The sequence below is a fragment of the Rhinopithecus roxellana genome, chromosome 13 (assembly GCF_007565055.1).
Source record: "Rhinopithecus roxellana isolate Shanxi Qingling chromosome 13, ASM756505v1, whole genome shotgun sequence".
Classification (NCBI taxonomy): domain Eukaryota; kingdom Metazoa; phylum Chordata; class Mammalia; order Primates; family Cercopithecidae; genus Rhinopithecus; species Rhinopithecus roxellana.
In genome coordinates, this window is record NC_044561.1 from 100,367,494 (window position 1) to 100,382,178 (window position 14,685).

Below are 14,685 nucleotides of genomic sequence, written 5' to 3' on the forward strand. Positions count from 1 at the left end.
GAACCATGACCTTGACCTAATAGAAGGCCGGAGGACGCGAAGAGGCCGGCAGAGAAGCTGGCGAGGCTCGCAGCGAGCAAACCCAAAGCAGCCGAGCTCGGAGAGCGCCGTCTCAGCGGGCCAGGACGTAGCCCGGGGATTGCACGGAGGTCCGTCTAGTCAGTCGGGGCGCGCTTCCTGGAGGAGGAGGAGGAGGAGGACTTGCCGCCGGAGCTACGGGGATAAATAAATGCAGGAGGCGGGGCAGCCAGCGGGCGTGGCCCTGCGGAGGTCCCCGGTCGAAAGGAGGAGACAGGGGCTGGCCGCGTACTTAAAGCGGACGCGGGGAAAGCCCTCCCGGGGTCTGCCTCAGTCGCACAGCTTGGTGGGCTCGCGGGCTAGTCGAGCGTCTTCCCAGAGGCTCCCAACCCTGTCCAGCCCCTAACCCCGCGACGCTGGGTTCGCTGTGTCCGGTGCGCACAGGCTCGAAGGAACCGGGTCTACTCGGTTTGGCCCAGCAGCTGCGGGCGGCGGGGAGCAGCCCGGCCCGGCTGGACCAGCCTCCCGCGGGTGAGGGCGCGGGCGGGCGGCCGGGTCCCAGCCCTCGTTAGCTCTGCCTCCCGCGCCCGGGCGTGGCGTCTGAGCGGCATTAGGACCCAGGCGTGGCGCGGGGGTGTGTCGCCGGCTCCCGCTGCTGGCCTGCCCGAGTCGCGGAGTTTGGGGTCCAGAAACGCCGGAGCGCGGCGTGAGTGCGCGAGTGTGCCATGGCCGCGGCCACTAGGCGCGTGTTCCATCTCCAGCCGTGCGGTGGGTGCCTGAACCCGGGGGCGCGGCGGAAAGGCCGCCCACGTCTCTGCCACCGAGGCCGGCCAGGCTGGGACGCGGAGCCGTCGGGGACCCCGGGGAGAACTCGGATGCCGTCGGCCTGCGCGGGCCGGGGCCGGTGGGCGAGAGGGCTGCGGGGTTCCCAGCCGCGGGGAAGACCGCACCGGTGCGGGAGGCCCGGGCGCGGCTTCGCGGCCACTGCGCGCTTGGTTTCATTAGAGGTCTGCTGTCGCCGTCTTGAATTTCTTACGCGGTTTGAGCAGACGATACAGCGGGTCGAGGGCGGGGAGCTCGAAAGTGGGCAGGGCGGAGCTGTGGGGCTCCCAGTGCCCCGAGCGCCGAGCTTTTGGGAGCCCGGCGGGCCGCCACCTCGGAAGGTCTCATTTTACCTTCCGCCCGGGCATCTTCTCGCCTGGCGCCGCGGTGGGGGCCGCCCGGTCTTGAGAGTCTCGGGACCCCTGACCGTGCTCTACGCGGCCGCGGCAGTTTCTCCCTTGCTCTGACACCCGAGGGCCAGCCCTGGGTCCCGGCCAGGACCCAGGTTGTACGACCCTTTATCTGCACGTGGGCCGCCGGGACGGAAACGGAGTGTGCACCAGCCCAACCTTCCCAGACCCTCGTCGCCCACAGCCGCTGTCCCTCCCGCGGCCTGGGACGCGCCCCAGCGCCCCCGCCCCCCACTTCAGGATGCAGCACCGGCTCCCGCCCCACGCCTGCATTCACATCCTGCGCCCCGACCCCCCAGGTCTCCGAGTCTGGAGGCGCTTTCCTCTCGTGCACGCGGCCCCCCCGTCGCTTCCTTCCTCCGACCGCGAGGCAGAAACAGCCGAGACCATCCGGGGCCCGGCCCAGGGAGGGCGCAGCCTCCCCCGACCCCTGTGTCCCTCAGACTCTCATCCCACCCCCAATTGTTCTCCCTTTTCGACCAACTGCTCTGCCTTACAGGCTGTCGGGACGCGGTCCCAGGGCAGCAGACCGTTGCCTGTTGGCCCCCGTGTGACCTGGGGCGCGTGACGGGGGTCGGGGGAACTGCGCCTGCAATGGGCGTTTATGGCCCTCAGGACCGGTCTGAGAGTGAGAGGAGGGATGTGCAGAGAGATCCCCCGCCTTCGCAGCAGAGGAGAGAGGGGGAGAGGCGCGCTCAGGCCCTGTCCCTTCCTCCCGCTGCAGCGGGGCAGGGTTTTGTCAGGAAAGCCGGGATTAGCGAACATGGTACTGGTACCAACTCGGTGGAAAGACATCCCTAGAACGTCTCCTCACCTCTGACCCGCCTGGGCAGCCCCTAGCAGATGGGCTAAGGAATTGAATTTCTGAGATTAAGGCTGGCTTCCCCTGCTCCCCATGAGGCTCCCTCCCGAGCAATGTCCACTGCTTCGCTTTCTCCCTAGGATGGCCTGAGTTGCATCCCTGGGAAGAGTGAAGGAATCAGCCAGGTTGGGGGGCGGGGAGACAGGTGTACACAGGAGGTCCAGGGCTTGGTCCATGGGGCTGGTGACCTTTTGGCTTCCCTTGCAGAAAACTCTCCCAGCATGTCGCAGAATGGATACTTTGAGGATTCAAGTGAGTACCTCTAGGGGAGCATGCGTGTGCAGAGAGAGCTTGTTGGGCAAAAGCCTCCAGGGCGTGTAGCCTACCCACCAGAGTCCTGTGGCTTTGGTCGCCTGTCTGGGCCACTCTAGTGCTGGAATGCTTTTGGCTTCCACTCTCCAGGAAGCTAGACACGGATCCCTCGCGGACCTGAGAGGGCAGGCTGCCCCTTCTCCTGGGCTGCTTGGACCAGGTGGACCCTCTGGGGTTCTTCCCCAAGGTTTTCTGTGACAATGGCCTATTATCTGACTAGCCTTGGGCCAGGAATTCTGTATGCCCCTATCCCTCTGTCCTCACCCAGCCCTGGAGGGAATGGCTATTGTTGTCTCTTTAAAGAAATATAAGGTCTCTGTGCTGCAGTCCCTCGAGCACCTTCCTGTTGTCCCTGCTTGTACCAGTCCAGCTGTCTTCCTCCCCATGTCTCTGGGCTGGCTTCAGGCTGTGTCCTGTGCCCAGCCCCATGAGTGGCCTGACCATTCGAGGGTTGTTTGTAGAGCAGTGCGTAGACACAGGGCTGATGTGCCCTTACCCAGGGCCCACAGGACGTGGGGGCTCTGTGTGCTAGGCTGCTGGTGGGCAGGTTACATATGGAGCTGGGACTAGGACTTGGCATTGCAGGAGCCCTCCAGAGACCTGGTAGTGTCAGCTGGGCATTTCCTTAATCTAGGGGACCTGAGCACTAAGCCTAAGGTAGAGCTCAGGGCATCAGGGAAAGAATGGGGGAAGAATGGGGCTGTGTGAAGGGCAGTGGAGGGGACTAGTGGGTGCTGGTTGAGGGACAGAGGACAAGTTCGGGCCAGGGGAACCAAACAGTTTAAACAAGGCAAGCCTAACACGGGGAGGAAGGAGTTTGTCATGAGCTCCAGAACCAAAGCAGCGAGGATGTCTTTTTTCTTTTCTTTTTTCTTTTTTTTTTGAGATGGAGTCTCACTCTGTCGCCAGGGCTGGAGTGCAGTGGCCGGATCTCAGCTCACTGCAAGCTCCGCCTCCCAGGTTCACGCCATTCTCCTGCCTCAGCCTCCCGAGTAGCTGGGACTACAGGCGCCCGCCACCACGCCCGGCTAAGTTTTCTTTTTGCATTTTTAGTAGAGACAGGTTTCACCGTGTTAGCCAGGATGGTCTCGATCTCCTGACCTCGTGATTCACCTGCCTTGGCCTCCCAAACGCGAGGGTGTCTTTTGACCTAATAGTTCTTTTCTGGGCTCTGGAGGTAGTGCAGGCCTGGGCCTGGGGTCACCAGTCCGTGAGGACTTTGATGCAGGAGGTACTGGGGCTTCTTGCCCAGAAGGGGCCCAAGCTAAACTCAGGACACTGGGGGAACAGGGCCTGGGATGTGCCAAGGAAACTGGTGGCGAGAGTGGAAATGAGTCAGGGTGAGTCACTCCCTGGCAGGTGCAGGCGTGGTGCTGACCCATCTCTGTTTCTGCACAGGTGTCTGTCAGGCATCAGTGGGGTCTGAACTATAAGGGCCCCTTTCCTGGAAGTACCTACAAGTGAGGAACCTTAAGGGACCCACAAGACAGGAAGGGCTACCAGTGGCCAGGAGTGAGGCAGGGACCTAGGAGGACTTCCTGGAGGAGGAGGTTCCAAGTGAGTCTTGAAAAAGGCCCTCCAGGGAGGGAAGCCCTCAGCTTGGAGGACAGGACCTGGCATGTCTAGGGTGCTGACCAACTGGCCTGAGGAGCCAGTGGTCAGGGCAGGGGGAGCAGAGCTGGCTCAGGCTGTGAAGCGTAGGCTGCAGGGAACCACCGCAGGGCTCAGGGCAGAGGAATATTTGCATGTTACCAGGAAATCTTCCTGTAGGCAGGGGGGTGCGCTGCGGGCCAGCTGCAGGAATTGAGGACCAAGGGGAGCAGGCTCTCAACTCTGGGGTCCCACATCCCACAGGTGCCATAACACATCCTCACTCTCCATGTGCCCTTACCCAGGGCCCCCAGGACATGAAGGAGGGGCACGATGGGGGCACGGCTGACATGAGGCCCCGGGGTCCTCTCCTGTCAGTCCCTGGCTCTGTTTCCCTGGCTTTCCTGCTTCCTAGACCTTGTCTGATACCTGTACTGGGTCTCTCAGCCTCGATGCTTCTCCCCACCTGCCCTCCTGTGGAGAGGGAACTCTTAAGACCCTGTGCCCACAAGGCAGTGTGTGTGTGTGTGTGTGTGTGTGTGTGTGTGTGTGTGTGAGAGAGAGAGAGAGAGAGAGAGAGAGAGAGAGTGCCACGTGGATACTGCAGCTTCTCTGCCTTTCCTGTGTCCCCTACTTTGGGAGGGCTGGGGCCAGGCGGTCTCGCCTGCATTACTGCACTCCGTGCCTGCCCCAGCGTGTCTGGAGTGGACATGTTTTTCTCACACTGAAGGGTCAAAGCCACGCAGGGTCCTGGTCCCGGCGGCTGGGGAATGCTGGAGAGTCCCTGTGTGGCAGCTGCCATGTCCTGTGTAGGCTGGAGCAGGACTAGAAGCTGCCTTCCTGGCCCGTGGGATGGCCTCTCCCATCACGGCCAGAGAGTGGGATAGTCCAGAGGTCCTTGCTCCTTGGGCTTGGAGCCCCTCCTTCCTGTGTGCGGCACTTTAACAGCCAGGCCCTCTTGCTCTTGGGGGTCTCTCTTGGGAGCAGCTGGGTCTCTACGCTACTACAAGTGTGACACAGATGACACCTTTGAAGCCCGAGAGGAGATCCTGGGGGATGAGGCCTTCGACACTGCCAACTCCTCCATTGTGTCTGGCGAGAGTATCCGTTTTTTTGTCAATGTCAACCTCAAGATGCAGGCCGCCAACACGGGTACGGGGGCTGCAGCAGGGGCAGGCTGGGGGAGGGCACGGGACTGGGCAGGTGTGACTTGCCTTACTAAGAAAGACCTGAGGAAAGGGTGGCACCCTGAGCCCTCCCCACTTTTCTCCAGCAGAGAATGAAGCGACTTCCGGTGGCTGTGTGCTCCTACACACCTCCCGAAAGGTGAGCAGCCCGTCCTGCAGGTGGTCCTAGGGCCTCTACCTAGGGGCTGAGGTGGTGGCTTCCCTGAGAGTCCTCCTGCTGCTCCCCTCTTCCCACGCCTCCAGGAGCAGCTCAACAGAGAGCTCACACCAACCCAGGGCTGAGGGCTGAGGGCTGGGCTGCTGCAGCTGGCTGGGTGGGAGGGACCAGGCAGTGACAGCATCTCATACATGGGCCCGTGTGGTTCTGTCCCTGGGGTCCCCTTAGTACCTGAAGTTAAAGAACTTCAAGGAAGAGATCCGTGCGCACCGTGACCTAGATGGCTTCCTGGCGCAGGCCAGCATCATCCTGAACGAGACGGCCACCTCCCTGGATGATGTGCTGCGGTCCATGCTTCACCGCTTTGCCCAAGACCCTGACAACGCTGAGCCAGACTGCAACCTAGACCTGCTTATGGCCATGCTCTTCACTGATGCCGGGGCACCCATGCAGGGTAAAGGTGAGGCCGGTCTCCCAGCCCGGGCGGGGGCGTCGGTGGGGGCTGCTGACCCACCGCCCTCCGCCTACTCTTTCTGCAGTCCACCTGCTGTCAGATACCATCCAAGGGGTCACCGCCACAGTGACAGGGGTGCGGTACCAGCAGTCGTGGCTCTGCATCATGTGAGTTGCCAGACCACTTGGCCCCCGCTTCTTGTCACAGTGGAACTGGGCATCCCATGTCCCCTGTGCCCTGCAGAGGCTGGCCCACCTGTGAGTCCTGGGGCTCTGGTGGCCCAATCAGCTTGGGAGAAGAGGGCTGAAGCACTGCCAAGAACCATCCCATTTGCTTTTCTTGGCCCTCCCTAGCAGAGGTTACCAGGGGTCAAGGTCGAGGGGGTTCTGGGTGGGGGAGCCCCAGCTCCCCAGGATGCAACTGTGCACTGTGTCGTCCTCACCCCTGCCAGCTGCACCATGAAGGCCCTACAGAAGCGGCATGTGTGCATCAGTCGCCTGGTTCGCCCACAGAACTGGGGGGAGAATTCCTGTGAGGTTCGGTTCGTCATCCTGGTGCTGGCCCCACCCAAGATGGTGAGTGGGTAGTGCCACGTCCTGGGGAAGAAGGACAGCCCCAGGTTACCTGCCCTCTCCTTGGGGGTCCCTCCCACATGTCCTGGCCTCTGAAGGCCTGGTCCTCTCCCCTTCACCTCGGCCCTGTGGGTGTGTCAGAAACATCTTGCTAGGCCTAGCAAGTCCTCATTTCCCCAGGGGTTGGCGAAAAGTTTCTGTTTCCTTGACTGAAAGGAAATGCTTTTGACCATTATCCTTATTCCAACATGGGGCCTTCCTTTGGCCTGCCCGCCCCGTCAGCTCTTCTTTGACTTGGCTGACTTTGTGATTTGTTGGCTGAGGGCCCCTGCTCTTTCCTGGGCCACACACCCCCTGGCTGGGATACTGTGATTTTTGTGGGAGCCAGAACTGATAAAATTTCGGGAGTCTTTTAAGGAAAAGGGTTTAACAAATCTCAACAGATGATCGCCAGGACCCCTCCCAAGGCCTTGGCAGGGTCTTCAGCTTCAACTTCCCTTAGCTTCTCGTGCTTCTGCCCCAGCCTTCTGTGTGAAAATGGGGTGCTCAGGGATCTCAGACGTGGCGGGAACCTCCCCAGATGCTACTATGCTGGTGTGAGAGGAAGGGCAGCCCCTGGGTTGGAGGGAGTGGCCCCCAGCAGGGTGCCCTGACAGAAGGAGCAATAGCTCAGAGCTGAGTTGAAGCCTGGTGCCTAGAGGCAGATCCCCCAGCCCCTGACACTGGGCTCCTCCTCAGGAGCATGGACCTGTTCTTTTGGGGTTTTGTGTTTGTTTGTTTGTTTTTGTCTTTATTTATTTATTTGTTTGTTTATTTTTGAGTCGGAGTCTTGCTCTGTCGCCCAGGCTGGAGTGCAGTGGCGCAATCTCGGCTCACTGCAAGCTCTGCCTCCCGGGTTCAAACCATTCTCCTGCCTCAGCCTCCGGAGTAGCTGGAATTTTTTTGAGACAGTCTCGCTCTGTCGCCCAGGCTGGAGTACAGAGGCGTGATCTCAGCTCACTGAAACCTCCGCCTCCCGGGTTCAAGTGATTCTCCCGCCTCAGCCTCCCAAGTAGCTGGGACTACAGGCCCCCCACCACCACCAAAAAACTGCAGCCAGCTAATTATTTTGTATTTATAGTAGAGACGGGGTTTCACCATGTTGGCCAGGCTGGTCTTGAACTCCTGATCTCAAGTGATCTGCCCACCTCACCCTCCCAAAAGTGTTGGTATTATGGGCGTGAGCCACCATGCCCTGCCAAGCATGGCCCTCTTCTAAAGCAAACATGCACAGTGCCCCAGGACTATAGTTTGAGCAACAGACGGGCAGACACTGCCCCTAGGTGAGCAGGTTGCCGTGATGAGGGCCGTACACTGAGTTCATGAGTTCATGGTTCATGGACAGGCTTCACCTTGGCCAGGCGAGAGACAGAGTGCCTGATGGGCTTGGATCCTCTCTGAAAGTCAAACCAGCAGACAGTGCAAATACCACTGGGGAAACGTAGCTGGGTAAACATTTTTCTCCATTGTGGTTTCATTATCTGTGATTACACAGACTTTTGTTGCTTAGGACAAAAGTAATATCTTGAGTTTATAAGAAATCAGGAGTTTATAAGAAAAATATAGATCGATGGTAGTTGTGGTGTTCTGCCGATCTGGTTGAAATCATGGCAGAGTACACTAATGCCTGAACTTTGTGGAATAAAACCTGCTACCAGCATCTGGGCACAGTGGCTTGTGCCTGTAATCCCAGCACTTTGGGAGGCCTAGACAGATGGATTGCTTGAGGCCAGGAGTTTGAGACCAGCCTGGTCCACATAGTGAGACCTCGTCTCTACAAAAAGTTAAAATTTAAAAATTGCCTGGCATGGTGGTGCGTGCCTGTGGTCCCAGCTACTCAGGAGACTGATGTGGGAGAATCGTTTGAGCCCAGGAGGTCAAGGCTACAATAAGCCGTGAGTGTGCCACTGCACTCAGCCTGGGTGACAGTGAGACCCTGTCTCAAAAAAACACAAAAAGCAAACAGACAGAAAACCTGCTGCCAGTTGATGGGGAGAGCACCTCCAGCTGCTGGGCCCGGGCAGGGCCTCCTCTGTTGCACAGGGGTGGTGGATGTGACTCCCGTCCTCCACCCCTAGAAAAGCACTAAGACTGCCATGGAGGTGGCGCGCACGTTTGCCACCATGTTCTCGGATATCGCCTTCCGCCAGAAGCTCCTGGAGACCCGTACAGAGGAGGAATTCAAGGAGGCCTTGGTGCATCAGAGACAGCTGCTCACCATGGTGAGCCACGGTCCAGTGGCGCTGAGAATGAAGGAACACAGCACAGTCTCTTTCCCTGCCCACAGACACCCAGAGGTACAGGGTGGAGGCTGGTATGGACTGGCAGGGTTGGCGGGGGCTTGGGCTGGACAGGGCTAACAGGCGCTCTGTCCTCTCCTCCAGCCCCTAAAGTGCAAGGACTTTGTCCCTTTCGGGAAGGGCATCCGGGAGGACATCGCACGCAGGTTCCCCTTGTACCCCTTGGATTTCACTGACGGTATGTCCGCAGAGCCATCTGGGCCTCTGCTTTCCAGGCCTTGGGCCCACACGTGTGCCTGTCCTGCATGCCCAGCAAACCCTGTCTCCCGTTCCCCATTCCTAGGCATCATTGGGAAAAACAAGGCTGTGGGCAAATACATCACCACCACCCTGTTCCTCTACTTCGCCTGCCTCCTGCCCACCATCGCTTTCGGGTCCCTCAATGACGAGAACACAAACGGGGCCATTGGTGAGGGGCTGGCGGTAGGTGGTGGGTGGGGGTATGCTGGGCAGGGCCCTGGGCTGCAGTGCCCACCTGACCTCCCCACCCCTACAGATGTGCAGAAGACCATAGCCGGGCAGAGCATCGGGGGCCTGCTCTACGCGCTCTTCTCCGGGCAGCCACTGGTGATTCTGCTGACCACCGCGCCCCTGGCGCTCTACATCCAGGGTGCAGTGGGGGCTGAGGCGGGAGATGGTGCCTGAGACCCCTGGTTCCTGCTAGGCCCTGACCCGCCCTGCCCCCTGCCTGCAGTGATTCGTGTCATCTGTGATGATTATGACCTGGACTTCATCTCCTTCTACGCGTGGACAGGCCTGTGGAATAGTTTCTTCCTCGCACTTTATGCCTTTTTCAACCTCAGCCTGGTCATGAGTCTCTTCAAGAGGTGACTGGCCCTTCTGTGAGCTTCTGGGACCCTTAAAGCTTGGGATCTGGCTCAGCCCTCTGTAACCCTAGGGTGATGGGGGTGCCCCCACCATATCGCTGCCCCAAGGGGCAGGGGTGGACTCAGGCAAAGCCTAGGGCCCTGGTCTTCTTCCGGGCAGGAGGAGGCAGGGGACTGTGCAGGGGCTCAGGGAGGCCTCCCCTACCTGCCCCCTGACGACACCCGCTCTGATGAGGCTCATCGCCTCCTGACAGGTCGACGGAGGAGATCATTGCTCTCTTCATTTCCATCACATTTGTGCTGGATGCTGTCAAGGGCATGGTTAAAAGTGAGTGCGTCTGGGAGCTACCTGCTGCATAGGGCGCTCAGGCAAGATGGGAGGTTCTGCAATGCCCCTGGCTGCTGGGGGCAGATAGGACCGGCTCAAGCTGAGTGTGTGCCCGTGGTCAAGGGTGCAGTGCTCTGGGAGCCCTGGACTGGTAGAAGGCAGAGGCCTTCACGCTGGAGGGTGATGGGGCCACCGCAGGTGGGATCAGCAGTGGCAGAGGCACTGGGCTGACTGTGATGAGGTGTCAGAGATGGGACAGGGACAGTAGGCAGGAGTGTGGGTGCATGGGCATGTCGGCAGGGTCCCCTCATCTTCCCCCTGGAGCCCTTTCTCCCTGAGAGCCCCTCCCTCCAGGGCCACATGTTGGAAAGGGCTGAGGCCTGTGGGTCTGTGTCCACAGTCTTCTGGAAGTACTACTATGGGCATTACTTGGACGACTACCACACAAAAAGGACTTCATCCCTGGTCAGCCTGTCAGGCCTCGGTGCCAGCCTCAATGCCAGCCTCCACACTGCCCTCAATGCCAGCTTCCGGACCAGCCCCACGGAGCTGCCTTTGGCCACGCACTCAGGCCAGGCGACCGCTGTGCTCAGCCTCCTCATCATGCTGGGCACACTCTGGCTGGGCTACACCCTCTACCAATTCAAAAAGAGGTGAGGGGCTGCGTGGGGAGGGGAGGGGCCACACGGGCCAAAGGCTGTGCTCATGCACCTGCTGTCCCCAGCCCCTACCTGCACCCCTACGTGCGCGAGATCCTGTCTGACTGCGCTCTGCCCATCGCGGTGCTCGCCTTCTCCCTCATCAGCTCCCATGGCTTCCGGGAAATCGAGAGTGAGTTGGGGCCAGGCGGCGGGTGGCGTGGGGTAGCTCCCCAGGTGCTGCAGGCATAACAGTAGCCTGTCGCCTGCTGCAGTGAGCAAGTTCCGCTACAACCCCAGCGAGAGCCCGTTTGCGATGGCGCAGATCCAGTCGCTGTCCCTGAGGGCCATCAGCAGCGCCATGGGCCTCGGCTTCCTGCTGTCCATGCTCTTCTTCATCGAGCAGAACTTGGTGGCCGCCTTGGTGAACGCACCAGAGAACAGGTGTGGAGGGTGGGCAAGGGTGGGGTGGGTGGGGCCCGGGCCCCTGCTGTGGGGCTCTGTCCACGAGTGCCCGTCTGCTGCAGGCTGGTGAAGGGCACTGCCTACCACTGGGACCTCCTGCTCCTCGCCATCATCAACACGGGGCTGTCTCTGTTTGGGCTGCCCTGGATCCATGCCGCCTACCCCCACTCCCCACTGCATGTGCGAGCCCTGGCCTTAGTGGAGGAGCGTGTGGAGAACGGGCACATCTATGACACGTGAGTGTGAGGCAGGCAAGAACCATGGACCCTGAGGAGTGGGGAGCCTCTGACCACATAGGACATAGGGAGGGATGAGGCCCTGTGGACAGGGGCGCAGAGGTGACGCTCGTGGCTCGGGGCGCTGCAGGATTGTGAACGTGAAGGAGACGCGGCTGACCTCGCTGGGCGCCAGCATCCTGGTGGGCCTGTCCCTGCTGCTGCTGCCGGTCCCGCTTCAGTGGATCCCCAAGCCCGTGCTCTATGGCCTCTTCCTCTATATCGCGCTCACCTCTCTCGATGGCAATCAGCTTGTCCAGCGTGTGGCCCTGCTGCTCAAGGAGCAGGTGAGCGCTTGGCCCTGTGAGGGAGCGGCGTGGGTGGGGACACAGCCCCATGCCTGCCCACACCCGGTCCCTGCTGCCCACAGACTACATACCCCCCGACACACTACATCCGGAGGGTGCCCCAGAGGAAGATCCACTACTTCACAGGCCTGCAGGTGCTGCAGCTGCTGCTGCTGTGCACTTTCGGCATGAGCTCCCTGCCTTACATGAAGATGATCTTTCCTCTCATCATGATCGCCATGATCCCCATCCGGTACAGGCGGGTGGGTGGTGGGCAGGAGGGGCCCAGTCTAGGTGCGGAGAATGGGTGGGCTGGGGCAGGGGCTGGGAGGAGAGGTCCCACCTAGAGGCAGAGAATGGGTGGATTGGGCTGGGTGCCCAGGAGGAGGGGTCCTGCCTAGGGGTGGAGAGTAGGTGGGCTGGGGTGGCTGGTGGGCAGGAGGAGCCCAGCCTAGAGGTAGAGTGGGCGGGTTGGGGTGGGTAGTGGGTAGGAGGGGCCCCAGTCTAGGAGTGAAGAGTGGGCGGGCTGGGATAGGCAGGCGGGGAGGAGAGGCCTAGAGCCTCGCCCTGTGGGTGGGCTGGGGTGGGCTGGAATAGGTGCCCACTGCCTTCTCTCTGATCCAGGCTCATCCTCCTGTCCCTCCCTCCCCGCAGCTATATCCTCCTGCCCCAAATCATTGAAGCCAAGTACTTGGATGTCATGGATGCTGAGCACAGGCCTTGACTGGCAGGCCCTAACCACGCCCCATTTGCCAGCTTCCCATGTCCTCCCAGGCTGGCTCTGGGGCTGTGAGGGGAGGTGTAGGTGTGTGGGTGACTGCTCTGTGCTGCACCTTCTCATGGCTGACTCAGGCCTGGGGCATCTGGGCATTGTAGGGGTGCAGTGGTGTGTGCCCACCCCTCCCATTATCCTTTAGCTTTGGGCCAAGAGCATTGCTCAGGGCAACTTCTGCCCAGGGTGGGTGGGACTGAGCAGGATGATTTTCTTTTGAAAGAGAAACCATTTCCTTGATTGTGTAAGGAACTTGCCGTACGCACATTAGAGAATAAAGCTGCTGTTTCTAGGTTCCTATGTGCTACCTCTGTCTCTGCTACTGCCACCCCACCCACACTCTGGGGAGGGGAAGCCCTCCCTGGGGAAGTGGAATGCAAGGGACAGAGTTTATGGAATGCCACCTGTGGGCTGTCACCTCCAACGTCACACAGTGGGTACTGGCCCAACAGTGAAGCATGGAAGATCCAGGAGGCCTTTGCGTGGCCATTTTTCCAGGACCTGCAGGGAAAGCGTTCTGGGAATAGCATATGCAAGGGTCCAGAGGAGCGAGGGCTTGGGGCCACTGAGGCGCTGTGGCGGGTGGAGAACAGTGGGGCGGGAGGGACCATCAGGGTGACAGCAAAGGGCCCTGTGACTCTCAGATGAAAGCTGCCTGCCGGGAGGCCGAGGCTCCGTGTGGAGCACTTGTGAACCATCCCATGTGTTGTGCGGATCCTGGATTTTATAGGGCGGGGGCAGCACTGGCGGGGATGGAGGGAGGTGGGAGGACTACCGGTGGCAGGACACGGGGCGGGAGTGGTTTGATGGAGGGAGAAGGTGCAGGGTTTCTGGCTTGGTCATTTGTTGTTGGTCAGGGTCTCACAGTGGCAGCCAACAACAGGGAATATTGGCTCAGGGGAGCACCCTGTGCGCGGCAACAGTGGTCAGCAGGAACACCTGGGGCTCCATCACCTTCTGGACTAGCTTAACAAATGCCCCATGGACTAAGTTAGCAGACAGAAGAGATTGGCTCTATCTAAAACTGAAAATATATCTGAAATATGCAAATATCTGAAATATGCAAAGAATTCCTGCAAACCAACAAAGGACAGCAGCCCCAACAGAAGAGGCAGAGGCTGTGAACAGGGGAAGGAGGCCCAACTGTAACAGGAGTAGCGAGAGGTGCTCAGACCTCTTGGTAATTAGAGAACTGCAAGCTCACATGAGATGCCACCTTACACTGGGTAGCCTGGTGCTGAGTGGGAGATCAGGAGCCCCCAGGGCCCCGAGAACCAATCCAGGTGGGTATGAGCATGCTCGCATGCTCTGCACCCTGCTGTTTGGGGACAGGTAGCGAGTGTGGAAAAACCAACTCAAACCATTTTCCTCTGCTCTCACTGTGCACAACAGTCAACACAGAAGATTTCTGTGACCAAGTAAGGGATTTCTCATAGGACAGCTGCTGGGTGCCCACCAATTCAATTCAATTCAACCCAACTGCTACCTGCCAGGAGATAGCTTCAGAACCCCCAAGTTGAGGGCTCAGTCCCACAAGACCACCACTTCCTTCCCACCAGTCTGAGGTCTGGGCCTGTAGAACTTCTGATACTCTTGTCTTCAACTTGGGGTTCCCACGACTCCTGTTTTGGGTTCAATTAATTTGCTAGAGTGGTTCACAAAAGTCAGGGAAACATTTACTTATATTTAGCAGGTTTTAATTTTTTTTTTTCTTTTTGAGACAGAGTCTCACTTTTTTTTTTTTTGTTTGTTTGAGATGGAGTCTCGCTCTGTCGTCCAGGCTGGAGTGCAGTGGCCGGATCTCAGCTCACTCCAAGCTCCGCCTCCCGGGTTTACGCCATTCTCCTGCCTCAGCCTCCCGAGTAGCTAGGAATACAGGCGCCCGCCACCTCGCCCGGCTAGTTTTTTGTATTTTTTTTAGTAGAGACGGGGTTTCACCGTGTTAGCCAGGATGGTCTCGATCTCCTGACCTCGTGATCCGCCCGTCTCGGCCTCCCAAAGTGCTGGGATTACAGGCTTGAGCCACTGCGCCCGGCCTGGAGTCTCACTTTTAATGTGCAATGGTGTGATCGGCTCACTGCAACCTCCACCTCTGGCTCAAGTGAGTCTCATGCCTCAGCCTCCCAAATAGCTGGGACTACACATGCCTGCCACTACGCCTGGCTAATTTTTGTATTTTCAGTAGAGACGGGGTTTCATCATATTGGCCAGGCTGCTCTTGAACTCCTGACCTCAAGTGATCTGCCTGCCTTGGCCTCCCAAAGTGCTGGGATTACAGGCATGAGCCACCGTGCCCTGCCTAATTTTTTTTTTTTTTTTTTTAATTATTTTTTAAGGGTTAGGCACTGATGGATTTCCCAGTGATGAATA

The 14,685-nt window shown here is 59.3% G+C and overlaps 2 protein-coding genes across 3 annotated transcripts in view; one reads left to right on the plus strand and one right to left on the minus strand.

Annotated features, from left to right (window-relative positions):
* Nucleotides 1–12,609, plus strand: SLC4A11 (solute carrier family 4 member 11). 2 transcript variants are annotated; one of them, XM_010378969.2, is made up of 20 exons: nt 1–786; nt 2,320–2,364; nt 5,002–5,166; nt 5,291–5,340; nt 5,587–5,818; nt 5,898–5,979; nt 6,264–6,387; nt 8,502–8,720; nt 8,808–8,901; nt 9,007–9,132; nt 9,220–9,333; nt 9,418–9,550; nt 9,805–9,878; nt 10,279–10,531; nt 10,603–10,709; nt 10,792–10,960; nt 11,044–11,217; nt 11,348–11,543; nt 11,627–11,796; nt 12,198–12,609. In XM_010378969.2, the coding sequence occupies exons 1-20, from the start codon at nt 744–746 to the stop codon at nt 12,265–12,267; spliced, it is 2,640 nt and encodes an 879-aa protein (XP_010377271.2). In that variant the 5' UTR covers nt 1–743; the 3' UTR covers nt 12,268–12,609. The 2 variants fall into 2 exon arrangements, with proteins under 2 accessions (XP_010377271.2, XP_010377270.2); XM_010378968.2 differs by lacking the exon at nt 1–786 and adding an exon at nt 1,762–2,016.
* Nucleotides 12,583–14,685, minus strand: part of ITPA (inosine triphosphatase) — a 20,655-nt gene continuing 18,552 nt past the window's right edge. Inside the window, exon 7 of the mRNA XM_030914276.1 lies at nt 12,583–13,339. Within this exon, the coding sequence (XP_030770136.1) occupies nt 13,334–13,339 (6 nt within the window). The 3' untranslated portion in view covers nt 12,583–13,333. The remainder of the gene's footprint in view (nt 13,340–14,685) is intronic.

What these genes read in the sequence shown, in the direction of transcription:
- SLC4A11 (XM_010378968.2), top strand. Translation starts at nt 1,845, where the DNA reads ATGGGCGTTTATGGCCCTCAGGACCGGTCTGAGAGTGAGAGGAGGGAT. An exon ending in GAACACAAACGGGGCCATTG is followed by an intron (nt 9,133 to 9,219) that starts GTGAGGGGCTGG and finishes CCACCCCTACAG; the next exon opens with ATGTGCAGAAGACCATAGCC. An exon ending in ATCGCCATGATCCCCATCCG is followed by an intron (nt 11,797 to 12,197) that starts GTACAGGCGGGT and finishes CCCTCCCCGCAG; the next exon opens with CTATATCCTCCTGCCCCAAA.